Here is a 13,668-nt window from a genome sequence, read left to right as displayed (position 1 = left end):
TGAAATAAAACAGCAAAATGCTTCCAGAAGAAGACAACCTGTAGGGTTACCAGGTAAATGACTCTCCATGAGGGACTGGCACATTCCAAATCAAAACTGTGGTCACAGATTCAGTCATGAACAGCCCTGCTGCTAAAGGAAAGAGCACATAGATTGAAACAGGAACCCATCCAGTCTGTAAAATATTAACAGCTTAATAAACATCAGCTCACCATCCAAAAACACAGTATTCAAGTCAACTGAAGAGTACCAGCTAAATTAATACCAAGTTGACTCCATGAAATGCCTTGGGGGGAAAAAAAGGCTCATGGGTGATTCACTTTTATGCTGACTTCCCTATAAAAACATCTTCAACAAGAGAGGCAGGAAATTCCAGTGAGTGAAAGGGGGCAACTATATGGAAACCATCATACTGCACACTTTGCTTTTTAATTTACTTCAGTGTTTTGGTTTAAAGAAGCACATTCAGAAATTTGCTCCTTAAGAAACAAAAAGTGAGTATGCTAACGGATCTGATCCTCATATACCATCCAACCGAATTCCAGAAAAGAAAAAGCAAGCCAAAAGGCACACAACTGCTATTTACTTTCCTGACACAGAAAAACACTATTAACGTAGAAAATGATGTGAAAGCTTTCAAGGAGATCAAGTCATAGAAACCTTTTAAAAAATTCTGCTAGAAATAAAAGATAACGTAATTTTACCCAGGAAATTGATTTTTGAACGTAAGTTACTCCTAAATCAAGGCACAGTACCCCACTGTATGTACACATATATTGATACATGTGTATGCTTTTTCGGGATGCTTTATTTTCAGTTCTGATTTTTTTCCCTGTAGTAACCTGTCGCTTCTCACCATTTCATTTGTCACTTTAACCTTATCCTCTTCTGAAACTGTCAGCTCTCCATGCTAACTACAGAATGGACAAATACCGGACACCAACTACCACCCACTAACTGGGATGTCATCACAAGTTACCTAACCCTTTCCAATCTTTGTTTGCTTAGCTGTAAAATGGAAACCATGCCATGTGTAACATGCCAAACACACAAGTAGGCCTAGCAATTCCTCACCAAATTTCCATTTTTTTGAATCAGACTTTCCAAACACAAACACACTAACAATTCAAAGCTTTTTCACTGTCAGCAAAATGCTCCACATTGGTATCACTTCTACACGAGTCCTTCAGGCATCATGGTTAACTGCCAGGTATCAAAAAGAAGGCTGGGGCTTCCCTGGTGGCGCAGTAGTTGAGAGTCCGCCTGCCGATGCAGGGAACACGGGTTCGTGTCCCGGTCCGGGAGGATCCCACATGCCGCGGAGCGGCTGGGCCCGTGAGCCATGGCCGCTGAGCCTGCGCTTCCGGAGCCTGTGCTCCGCAACGGGAGAGGCCACAGCAGTGAGCGGCCAGCGTACCGAAAAAAAAAAAAAGAAATATTACATACTGGCCTACACAACAACATGGTAGAATCTCAAAAGCATTATGATAAGTAAAAGAAGCTAGGCACAAGACTACAGTCTGTTACTTTCCATTTATGTGACATTCTGGTAAATGGAAAACAATATAAGAGACCCAAGGTAGAACACAGATCATCAGTTGCCAGGGACCAAGGGTGGGGAGAGAGGATGACTACAAAGGGCACAGGGGGGAGTGATGGAAATGTTCTAGATCTCGACAATGGTGGTGGTTAAACTCCTATACACATTTCAAAACTGTACACTTAAAAGGGTGAATTTTTAAGATTGAGAGGTTTAAGGGAGTTCTCCCTATGAATCAGTAGTTATAAAGGTCGGTTAAGTAGTCAAAGAAGGAAGATGGAGCATTGGAGATTATACGAGTTATTTTAGAAAACACATATGGAGTCACTAACAGAAAGTGAGGGGCTCAAATAGGCTCATTCGTGAACAACTGTATAACCAAAACTTTTTAAAATGTAACCGTACAAATTTAAAGGAAATCTACCTATAATCAAGAACTACAAAAGGAGTTACTCTTATAAGAAAACGTGAGAGGCAGTAATGTCTATTAGCATGTTGTTTTACAGCTAATGTTCAGTAATGATACCAAGAACCATCAGAAATACCTTCTAGATGAGATGCATATACACATTTAAATATTTGGCTATATCTGGGACAAAACAGGAGCTCACCTCCTTTTCAAGCAATCATCTACTCCTGTCAAAACCAGCCCGCATGTCTAAGAAACAACAGAACTAGAAATTCAGGCTAGGGTAACTTAAGGGTTGGAAAGGACCCTGATGAAATGTATGTCATTATTTCCTCCGCCAAAGTCATGAATCTTCTTATCTTTGGTGTCATAGGGTTGTTTTTTTTTTCCTTCTCCTTCTGGAATGCCACCTCAGCCAGGGTGGTGCCAAGGGCAAATTCCTTTAATGCAGAAAAAGACCTGAAGAAAAACAGCAGTTGATTTACCCCTCTGTTCCACGTTCTTGGCCCTCTCCTGCCACACCTGCTGACAAGCCTCCACACTGTGGATTCAGATGCCACAAAGCAAAGCCGTTAATGCTAGCTGAACTGAAACCAAGTCCCCAGTAGAAGCTGGTGCTACGCAACAGAAGCCTTAAAGGTCAGTGTGGCAGGGCTTGGCTAGCATGAGAATGATCAACTGACCTCCTTCTGCAGACTGAAAGGAAGATAAACATAAAGGCAGACAGTCCTAAAGGTACGTTTTATCGGGAATCAAGCATCCTTGTCCCCAACTTGTGTATCCATCAAACACATGCCACATATCAAACTTGGGAGCACAGCCTCGAAACGTCCTGCATACACACACACACACACACACACGCACACACACACACACACACACACACACACAAATTCCCTTTGGTGAAATAACTGATCAAGCAGGAAACCCCACCATGGAAGCAGGTCATACAAACTTAATTCAAATTGATATTAGAAACTGGCTTATCCAAAACACGAGATTTCCTTTCCACAGAATGTAATAGGGCTTTGGAAAACACAGTCTGATTGCTAACAGCAGGGCCTGTGGTTAGCACACAAACTTGCCAACCTACCATGAAGGATGAAGCCTTCTGCTGCATGCCCTCACAACCCCAGACTGTTTGCAAAGGGCAGGAATGAAATATTCCATATGTTTTCTTTGTCAGTGACATGGCTATTGAAAGCAAGGCCATGGTAGTCTCCCTGCTGAGGGACTGGGTCAAGCTATTCATGTGTAACCAGGCAGATGTCAAGATGGTAATGGGAAAAACATCTCAAACATTTTTTTTTTTTTTTTTTAAGAAAGAGACCCAGGGTAGAAAATGCACAACTGTATCTGAAACACTCAACCAATCTAAATAGGTCCTGAGCACTCTTGCATGTTAGCTGCTACTCTGAATTTACAATTCATTTTCAAATCAGAGCTGAATCAAAACCCAGAAAAGTTTTCAAGCGTTCTGAGAAAGATTTAACTGTGCTTACCAAGAATGTCATATAACTTTTGAGAAATATGAAAGATTTTAAAGAAAGGATTTTAGTTCTAAAGTTACTTCAAGGATAATAAGCTTTTCTTTATCCACAAAACACAAGCATTGGTCTCAAATGTAAAGAAAATACACAGGTATCCAATAACCAGTATAATATCATTTTCAAAGTACTTGAAACAAAAAGTTCTCCCATAATCTGCATATTGCTAGAAACAAGGTGATATGAAGAAACAAGAACTCAGCTAAATTGTCAAACCTGAGCTAATCTTATCCATCCCCAACATGGAAAGTGATGAGAAACCGTTGGGCACTCACTGGCATGAGGCTTCTTAAAGAGTTAAGCGTTGTCTCATGAAAATCCTCAGTGTTCCAAAGTCTGGAAGTAGAAAATTATTATCTAAAGATCACACTGACACTGTCTAAGGTCACGTGCCCGTTTGCTGTGAGGAGAAACAATGCGTTCCCCTATTAGAGGAGCGTCCTTCAACTTGACCAGCCATCTCAGGGAAGCAATGCCCAGTCAGAGACCAAGGCAAGAAAGCATGATTTCCTCCAAGCTCTCTTCTCTAGAGAAACTGTAACTCCCCACCACTAGGCTTTCTTGTTAGAAAGGGAGTAGCACCACCTGTAAGAAGGAATCTTGATAAAAACATATGCATTACTCTTTCTCCACCAGGATCTTTATGGTTTTCTGAATGAAAAGTCTACCAGATGAAGAGCCTTTTTTCCATTAGCACAAGGGCTCACTGTGAAATCTCCAACAGGCTATAAACCTGATATACATTCAAAGAACCAGAGAAATAGAGTTTAGAATTTTAAATCTAAGTGACTTAAAGGGATAACACACATAGACAATTGCTTAGTCACTCCCCAAAGAAATGAAAACATAATGTAATGGGTCCTTGCCACCACTCAAACAGGTCATGCTAAAGTTTCCTACATGTGACCCTTAAAGATAAAGTCAAGTGACCTCTTCTTGCAGATGGAAAAGACAATGTCCAAAGGGATTAAGTGATACCTTCAAGCGCACAGATTTAGGACCTCAGGGGTCTTGATTCCTTGGGCCACACTCTCAAAAATAAAACAACTTCTGAAGTCCTGTTCATAAAAATAGGTGCATAAAAAGAAGACTGGAGAGTAGATAGTGACATAAAAAGCTGGATTATGCGACCACGGACTCAAAATGACCTTGGAGAGAACAGAAGGCCAACAAGAAAAAATTTTCTTTCTTACAAAGTTAAGAAAACATTAAGATTTTAAGACAAACCCCACTAATCAAATGAGATGAACTAGCAGTAGCACAGAATGGATGAAAACTGGGATTATGATAAACTGCTAAGTATCAGTTAGTAAATCCATGTGTAATCTTTTAAAACATGATACTAAAATGTTAAATGCATTGAATACTCCTCTCTTAACTCTGATCAAATTGTATGAGAATTCTGTACATGCTTGATGTGAGATAAGGAGATCCTGAAGAGGACCCAAGGGGCAATGATCAGATTCGGAAAATGCAAAAGCTGGATTTAGCGCCTAAAACAGAGAAGCGTGTGAACAGTCTTCAAGAACATTAAGGAACCTAAAGGTTAATCAACAGTATTTGCCTTCTCTCCCCTCACCTCCATAGGAGTTGCTAGACTTCGGGATAGAGTTCTTATGGTGTCAGTAAGGTATTCAAGACAGAGAATAGTGCCGATTCTCTGGAGATTCTCAGGCAAAAAAAGAAGCACCCTGAGATGGCTTCCACACACGGGAAGGGTGACAACGTAGATCGCAGTGGTGGCAACCACAGGTCTCCTCTCTCCTGAGAAAATCTAGTCTGCCAAGCCCTTCTTGTATTATCCATACTAGTCGTATATTTTCTCTAAGGGCCTCTTAGCATGAAGCTTACCCTGTAGGGAAATGGGAAAAAGCAGAAGTTAAACAGCATCATAGCCCAGTCCCCAGAGTTTTAGAGAGAAGACTGCCAACTCGGAAGCATACCTCCTACCCTGCACTTCCCAACAAGAAAACGTGAATAAGAGTGAGATTTCTAACGGCCATCTATCTACCTCCCTAGGAAAACAGCTCTAATCAAGCTCTTCAGGGGAGCCTGGAGGTCACCACTTGCATTCAGTTATGCTGCGGCTTATACTGAGAGCTCCACATGGGCAGTCAGAGCCCGGGCGGAGTGGGCAAGTGGGATCCCAAGCAATCCTAGGTGCATTCCTCAGCCATGCTTCCCACAGAGCCAAGGGAAAGGCGCCATCTCCCTGCCAAAGTTAGGTCACTCTACTCGGGAGGGGAAATTCCCCCAGAGAAAACTTTCAAAATGTACAGGGAACAGGGAAAATCTAACTCATGATTTTTCTGGATACCACGCTCTGAAATCTGATTCAAAGAGCAAAAATATTCTGTTGCCAGTGTGTACTGAGATTTTCATTCTTTTAATGGTCAATTTTATATTTAAAACTTTGTTTAAAAAAAGGGGGGGGCTGCATTCTCCTAGTGTAAAAATAGAGGGGGGAAAAAACTAGCTCAAGGGGCTTACATAACTTTTTACTTATCTTGACTCGGAATACTTAAATACAAATGAAATATGAAGGATAAAGGGTCATTAGATATCCCGTAATATATTAAATATGCTTTCCCCACACATGTTTTCTCACTAGCACAGAAAACAGACCAGCCCGGGATCTAAACGTATACCCAGTTTTGGCCCAGCTGCCTCCCAAAATATCTATGGTTTACATTTCCTTACAAGGATGTTCTTATATTCTTAATGGGCCAACGTGTTGCCACAGAGGCTTGGTTCAGTGCTTTTCCCATAAGATCTTTCATTACAGAAAAGCTAAGAGAACTACCAAAATATGTATTTTTTAAATGTTCATTTCTGAAGCCTACACTCTTAGATGGGCATTCCTGAACCCCAATCACTTGCATCTAAAATAAGAGATGCAAAATGCAAAATGACAATTCTTGCTGTAGACTTACTGCAGGGGCAGAGGGGGACCTGGCTGGCATGCTTTTTTGACTATTAAAATATGTAACAGTATCAAAACGTGCTTTAGAGACTAAAAACAACCACCCATTCAGAGTTTTAACTGCCTGTACATGACACAGAATATTTCTATATTTCTACAAATATATATATATTTGTATATTTCTATACAAAGTTTAATAACAAATATTTGTCTATGGGTGGGTGAATCCAGAGTATACTACTACATAATTACATCTTGCCATTTAAAGGGGGTATTTGAGTAGTAACTTGCTCAAGTCTTTAGAAAGTTGAGATGTTACTAAATGTATATGAACTATAAAATCATTTCTAAACTCAATTTTGTACTCACCCAATTTCAGACAATAGAGCCGATACCCGGCCTACAGTTTGTTCACCAAGTGCTGAGACACAAAAGAAATGTCTAGAAAGGCAGACAAATTAGTCATTGTGTAAGAGTACTGATTTGCTAAATGCCCTAGTTTTTTTTCTTCACTGACAGAATTTAAAACTAAAGCATTTTATTATCCTCAACGAATCTTTCGAAAAACTACACTTCACTGAACAAAATTGGGGACAAAGTTATCCGTGTCCTTGTATATACAGGAAAACAAGCTTTGGGCATTGCCCAAAACTTGAAGGCTTCAGGAGGCAATTAAAGAGCAATCTAGATAATACATTTCTAAAGACAAAACCATGAACTCTCATTTAAAAATAATTAAAAGCAAAGCTGTCTGATCAAGTTACATTAGTTACGTTTCTCAGAGTTTAAGGCACATTGGGCAGGGTTTAACCTGTAACCCAGGTATACTGATAAATATTGTGCTTTTATGGAAACTTCTATCTTTTTTATAGAGAAAAAGTGGGAAACGGTCTTAGAAAAATTTCAATGAGTCACTAAAGGATTCTTACAACTTCACTTGCTTGATAGTCTACACAGATTCAGAGAGATTCAAAGCAATGAGAGCCATTAGTCACCAATATGCATTATTTCCTGACAAGAAAAATGGAAATAAAAGGATAAGCACAACCAAGGAGACCAAAAACCAAAATCCAAACTTGCAGGCTGTCAGTGCTTTCCGCCATTATAAAGATGACTAAAATAAGAATTTGAGAGATAACCTGACAGAGGCCAAGAAAACGCCCAAACTTGCCTGGATCCACCTACTAGTACAGAACTTTGATCTTCCCTAAGAGATTAAGTTGTCAAATGTTACCTTACGATTCACGTAAGAGCCAAGTGCCTGGACATTAAATGCTTGTGATACCATAACTGTCATTAGCATTTAGCTGGACTGAAAATCATAAAATATTAGTGGTTACCACAAGCCTTCAGGAGCCTCGAATGAGAATCACTGGTTTAAATCCTGGGTAGAGCTCAGACCACACCCAGCACATTGTTGCCTTCTGAGGCAGGTTCCCCATGCATACATTCCAGTAGAGGTGGACAACTGGGGAAGTTTCCTGGGTCAGGGAGGGATTTCAGGATTGAGACACCTACACTATACTTAACACAACACAGAGGATGGGACAAACGTATGGGGAAAAAAATCGAATTAAACAGGAAGAAAACTTTTGGCAATAAGACTTGTTTACTTCCTTGTTCTCAGGTGAAGAAGCCAAGGCCCTGAAGGGTTAAGTGTGTCACCACCTCAAGGTCACTCGTGTGATTTATTGACAGATCTGGAAACCAGCTCTCCATATTCCCAGCAGAATGCTCTTTCTTCTCTTGTTTAAAGAGAACCCAGCAGTTCACTAGTTTGTAAAATAAACGACCTGTACCTAAAGATGTTCATATATTGGCCTTGTTTAGAACAAAGTTCCCTGGTATATAACACAAATACTTCTCTAGAAAGACACACCGCAGAAAATAAGCTAACAGTGAAATTTACAGACAGTAACTTACAGACATCAAAATATCAAAACTCGACCATCAAAAAAGGTATAAACATTTAGCCACTGATTACTGACCTGCCAGGGAATACAACTGACACTGGAGGAAATAAGAAAATACTTTCAAATAATACTATTAAAAGAAAGGTGCTTGGAGTCGTGAAAAAAAGTATACCTTAGGGAAGAATCTGAGATGATGCTTCCCAAAGAAGAAAAAGCAACAGATTATTTTTTAAAATCCTTCAAAGCCCCTCAGGTAACCATCAGTTCTATATAGAAAGCTTGCTAACCTGCCCGTGTACAAGATACACACACCGTGAAGGCTGCAGAGATTATGACTAATTATATGGAAGTGAGGACGTTGAGTAACTTTTTGCACAGTATCCAAATTACTGAAACAGAGTGATTTTAGTTTCCAAGTGTGAAGCCATACCAACAGGAAACAAGCGGGGCTATTCTACCCCAGCAAAGCGCCTTAGCTAGTCATGCATTCTGTAACAAGTCTCCATGGCAAATTTCCTAACACACACTTCTAAACACAAAGAACTCCTCCTCCAAGTGAGTGGCAATAAATAGGCTTGTGCAACTTCAACTAGATGGATATTCAGATACTTCTGGGATCTTTTCACGAGAGTAGTCAATCACTATCGTCACCTTGCCATCCTAAAATTGTGTAAGAATTATAAATCATAGAATGTCTGGAAGCTACAAGCAGCCTTACATAGAATCTAGTGAATCCAATGACTTCATTTTCCAAATGAAGAAACTGTCACCAAAAAAACAAACAAAAAAAAAAGGTAGAATGACTCGCCCAAGGCCACACAATTACTCAGGGGCATGGTGAGGGCTCAGACCTACCACCCTCTCCACAAAGCCACAGAAACAGCCTTTATAATCCTAAAACTATGCACCAGACATAACCTAGCATGCGGAAATTTGTAACCCCCGTCTACAAGTCTCAAATTTTGTGACAGTAACACACAAACCAGAGGACACACGTTCACTATCCCCTCCCCACCACCACCATGACTTCACCCCTTTCTCTCTCAATCAAGAATCTTGGAATGCAGGTGATTAAGAGGGACCTTATTGGCTCTAATGGGGAATAAACTTGAACCCTTCTGATTAAAAATACACTTCAGAATTTTAATACTAGTCGGAGTACTTCCTTTAAAACACCTCAGGGTGAAATGTGACAAGCCAGTGCACTGTGACACAGGATCAGGAACTGCCGCTGCAAAATATAAATAAGCACTACAGGTGCAGCAAACTCTGTGAACACGGGAATCCCATCAACAACACTGAGGATTACATCTGACTCTGCCCCCAGACTCAGATAAAGCAGCTTTCAGCAGGAAATAGACACTGTTAGGTTGAACAAGTTTAAACGAGCCTAAAGGAGAAAAAGCAGGTATCCTCTCTCTGGGTTCTCAGATCTGGACAAAAAGCTAAATGCTGAGAATGCGGAGTTTGGCAATCCCGCGTGGGAATGAGGGCTGAATTCCAAGCCCCAATCCTGCCCCTCAGTGTGGCCTTAAGTCCTTATTTATTCACTGAAGCATTAAGCGCTTCCTTTGTACCGGACTCTGGACTCCAAGTTGAGTAAAATAAAATCCCTGCTCTGTCAACGAGGAGTCCCAATGTGGGATGTGTACACACCTGAGTGAGGTGAAGGTAAGACACCATTGAGGAATGACAAGAAAATAACTTCGATTAATAATTAGTCTCATCTTTTTGACTTCTATTTTTGTGATTATCATTTTATGTATAACTAAACAGGCCTTGGTGCCCATGCTCCAGAAATTAGAAATCAGTGGATCAAAGTTTGGGAACCATGGATCTAGTTCCTTGGTGTGTACCTGTGTTCCACCAAATCTGTGATGGGACAGCAAATCAGAAGTACTAGCAAAGAGACCTTGGGTGATTCCAAGGTGTCTTATAAGATCAACTGGAGTGGGCAGATCACAACACCCGCCCCTCTTCAACATCGCTTTTGAGATCACTGGTTTCCCAAAATGCAAATACACTGCCCTTGAAAGGCCCTTTACAAGGGCTCGTCATTATAACATATACTTTTATTTATTTATTTATTTATTTGCGGTACGCGGGCCTGTCACTGCTGTAGCCTCTCCCGTTGCGGAGCACAGGCTCCGGACATGCAGGCTCAGCGGCCATAGCTCACGGGCCCAGCCGCTCCGCGGCATGTGGGATCTTCCCGGACCAGGGCACGAACCCGTGTCCCCTGCATCGGCAGGCGGACTCTCAACCACTGCGCCACCAGGGAAGCCCTATAACATATACTTTTAAGGGTGAAATGAAGAGTGTTCAAGTGAAATAAGGAGTTATCAGGAGGTACAACTACTCTACAGGTCACGAAGGGAAAAAGAAAATATAACACATTTGCCCACCACCACAGCTCAGAAAGTGCTAGGATGATGCTAGTTTAGGCAATCTGATCTGGACTGGTGCCAATTATTTATCTGTTTCCCAAGCCACAAACAGTCACTTATGTAAGGCTCAAGATTGAGAATATAGCATTTCACTACCTTTGGTGAATTCTAAAGAAAGATGCCTGATGCTCTATAGCAAGGAGCGTGCTCTCATAAAAATAAAAATTTATTTGTGGTTTTTAGGTAGTAATGTAAAACAGCCCTCTTCCTTATAGGGCAAGTCTACACATTAAAACTCAAGGAATCTGCTAAACAAGGTCTTTTCAACTGGTCAAAATAGTAAAAGTATGCTTTTCTCTCTTGGACCTGAAAGAGATTTCAGGGAAAGCCACCTCTCCTGAATGAATTCCCTAAAAGTATGAAGAGGTCTTGGGGAAAAAAAACAGCCCCTTCCCCTCTACCCAGTCTTCCTTCCCTTACTTCTCCCTACTCCCACACAAACTTTCCCACCTAGGGTACCTTTGTGGGCAAATTGCTCGTCACTGCAAAGTTAACTTTTTTTTACTGAAAAGTTATATTTCACCATATTGAAGGAAAATGACTTCAAATGTGTAACTAAAACCTGAGACAAGGGGAAAAAAAAAAGAGAAGGGGGCTGGCGGCCAAAGAATGAGACAGGTTCCAAGTGGCCACAAGACTCAAAAAAACCCCACTGGCAGAGGGCAAGTAGAACACCTCCCACCAGCCACCTGGAAACAGCACCGCTCTGGCCTGCACAGAAAGGATCTCTTCACGGGGTCTGTTATTCCTTTCACACTGTCTATTTCTAAGAGGTCCCTCTCAGCAGCTGTAAGGTAAAAGGAAATTCCCTTTACCCAAGGCCTCTCAGAATCCCTTCCTCTCTCAAACAGTTCTTTCACTGCCCTTGATTTAATCTGGCCGCACAGCACAGCAAGGCAGGACAGGAGCATACACCAAACCCTGCACGCAGTTACCCTATTCTTTCTCTACTGGTGCCATCTGCCAACACCACAGCCAACACCTATTTCAGAGTCTTCGTTTCTAAAGCGAATGTCTAAAGCTCTCCGTCCCCGTTTGTGGAGGGGGGTTTTGGAAGTCAGAACCATCTGAGTGACTTTCCCAACCTCAGGCAGCTCAAAAGAAAAGTTCTACTGGTTAAGGAACAGCAGAAAACTGCTCCCTTTTGGGACAGGCAGAGCTTATGCTCTGGAACTTTCATTTTCCTCCAATATCCTGTACTTCAGGTCAGCATTCCTTCTTTAAAAGGCCTTGCTGGGTAAAAGTATTTCACCCAGAGAAACCTGCAATTTCCCCCCCTCCCTTCTCCGTTGTTTTCGCCCGGTTTCCCTGCGAGCTCCAGAACCCCAGGCGTTTGCTGGTGAGTCCGGAGTGGAACTGGACTGAGGTGCCAGGTCGCTCCCACCCCTGCCCCCCGCCCCGGACAGGGCCAAATGGGAAGGCCATTCGCCCCGACTGCGGTACAGGTGTTTTCTTCTCCCCACATGCTGGAACCCAGAAGGCTCCAGGTGCTTCCCCACGAAAATTGCCTCGGTCTCAGACTCAGGCCAAGTTCTAGCCGCCCTCACCCCTGCCGCCTGCAAAACTCTTGCCAGCTGAGCAGGGGCCCGCGGGAGAAGAGAAAGTCGCGTGAAAAGGCTGCCAGGGGCAAGTGTTTCCAGATTCCTCCTTCCTCCTCGGCCCCACATGCACTTGGGAGTTGGGGGAGGGTGATGGTGATCGTGCCCGAAAAGTCTGGGAAAAAGAGCTACACGGGTCTCGGACCCGGACTGGCAAAGCTTGTGAAGCTCGCGGCGCTGGAGCGGGTGCCAAGGAGGTGACGGCGCCCCCCTCCTCGGGACACTGGGGATGGAGTGGGATCTGCCACTGGCTCCGCCCCCCGGAACCCCCTCCGGCGCCCCCTCCGCCCGCACTCACAGCGCTTGGGTGAAGGCGCTGAGCCCCTCGGGCACGGCCGTCAGCCCCTTCCCGGAGCAGTCCACCCGACGGTCGCCGTCGCAGCTGCAGGGCGCCGCGCAGAGAGGCGGCGCCGCGCCGCTGGGCTCGGCCGAGCCGCGCAGCCCCAGGGCGAGGAAGCAGAGCAGCCCCAGCGGGCCCGGCATTGCTGCGGCCGCCTCCAGCGCCGGCCTCTCCCGCGGCGCCGCGCCTTCGGCGCGCCTCTGGCGCCCTCCGACGCCCCCCGCCGCCCTGGGCGGCAGGCCTGCGGGCTGGGCCGGGGGCTCTCCTCTCTCTGCAGTCGCGGGGACTCGGCCCCTTCAACAGTCCGCGGCAGCAGCAGCGCAGGGACGCGGCGCTCCGGAGTTTCGCCCTACCCGCTGCTCCATGGAAGCGCAGAAGCAGCCCCGTTCCTCCAGCGGCTCAGGCCAGCCGGCCGGGCCGGGCGCAGCTGCAGGGGCCGCGCTCTGCCATCGCACCCGCCTCCCGGTCCCCGGCCTCCCGCCGCAGCCGCTCTTCAAGGTTGAGGAGCGCAGCCTTCAGCCATGCCGGCCCCTCGCCACAGTCCCCCGCCCGGCTCTCGCACAAACACCCGGGCTCTTTCTCGCTCTCTCGCAGCCACAGCTCAATCTCCTCCCGTCCTTTTCCCTTCTAGGGTTGCATGCTCGGGTTCCCAAGCCCCCAGCCGCTGGGTTATGCAAATCACTTAGGTACATGCAAAACTAACCCGTCTCCTGGAGCGCCATTGGCCGGGGGAGGTCTCGAGCTCATTACTATGCAAAGAGAGGAGCCGCCATTGGCCGAGAGTGGGACCAGAGGGGCGTGGTAATCGGGCGTGAGTGACAAGGTGGTGGTGATGGTGGTGGTTCGCGGCAAAAATCCCTGCCTTGGCTCGATTTGCGTGGCAGGTTGTGGATCGAAGGTGGAAGCATCCGAAGACTTAGAATCTGGGTTTTCCCTCCCCCACTCGTCGTC

General features: G+C 44.4%; 1 protein-coding gene across 1 annotated transcript in view; it reads right to left on the bottom strand.

Moving 5' to 3' along the window:
* The window catches only part of LGR4 (leucine rich repeat containing G protein-coupled receptor 4), a 96,587-nt gene extending 83,712 nt beyond the window's left edge, over nucleotides 1-12,875 (bottom strand). The window contains exon 1 of the mRNA XM_060159494.1: nucleotides 12,676-12,875. Coding sequence (XP_060015477.1) covers nucleotides 12,676-12,860 — 185 coding nt within the window. The 5' untranslated portion in view covers nucleotides 12,861-12,875. The remainder of the gene's footprint in view (nucleotides 1-12,675) is intronic.
* Between the last annotated feature and the right edge of the window lie 793 nt (nucleotides 12,876-13,668).

Source organism: Lagenorhynchus albirostris, chromosome 9 (genome assembly GCF_949774975.1).
Source record: "Lagenorhynchus albirostris chromosome 9, mLagAlb1.1, whole genome shotgun sequence".
Lineage (NCBI taxonomy): Eukaryota > Metazoa > Chordata > Mammalia > Artiodactyla > Delphinidae > Lagenorhynchus > Lagenorhynchus albirostris.
This window is presented reverse-complemented; position numbering and strand designations above follow the sequence as displayed.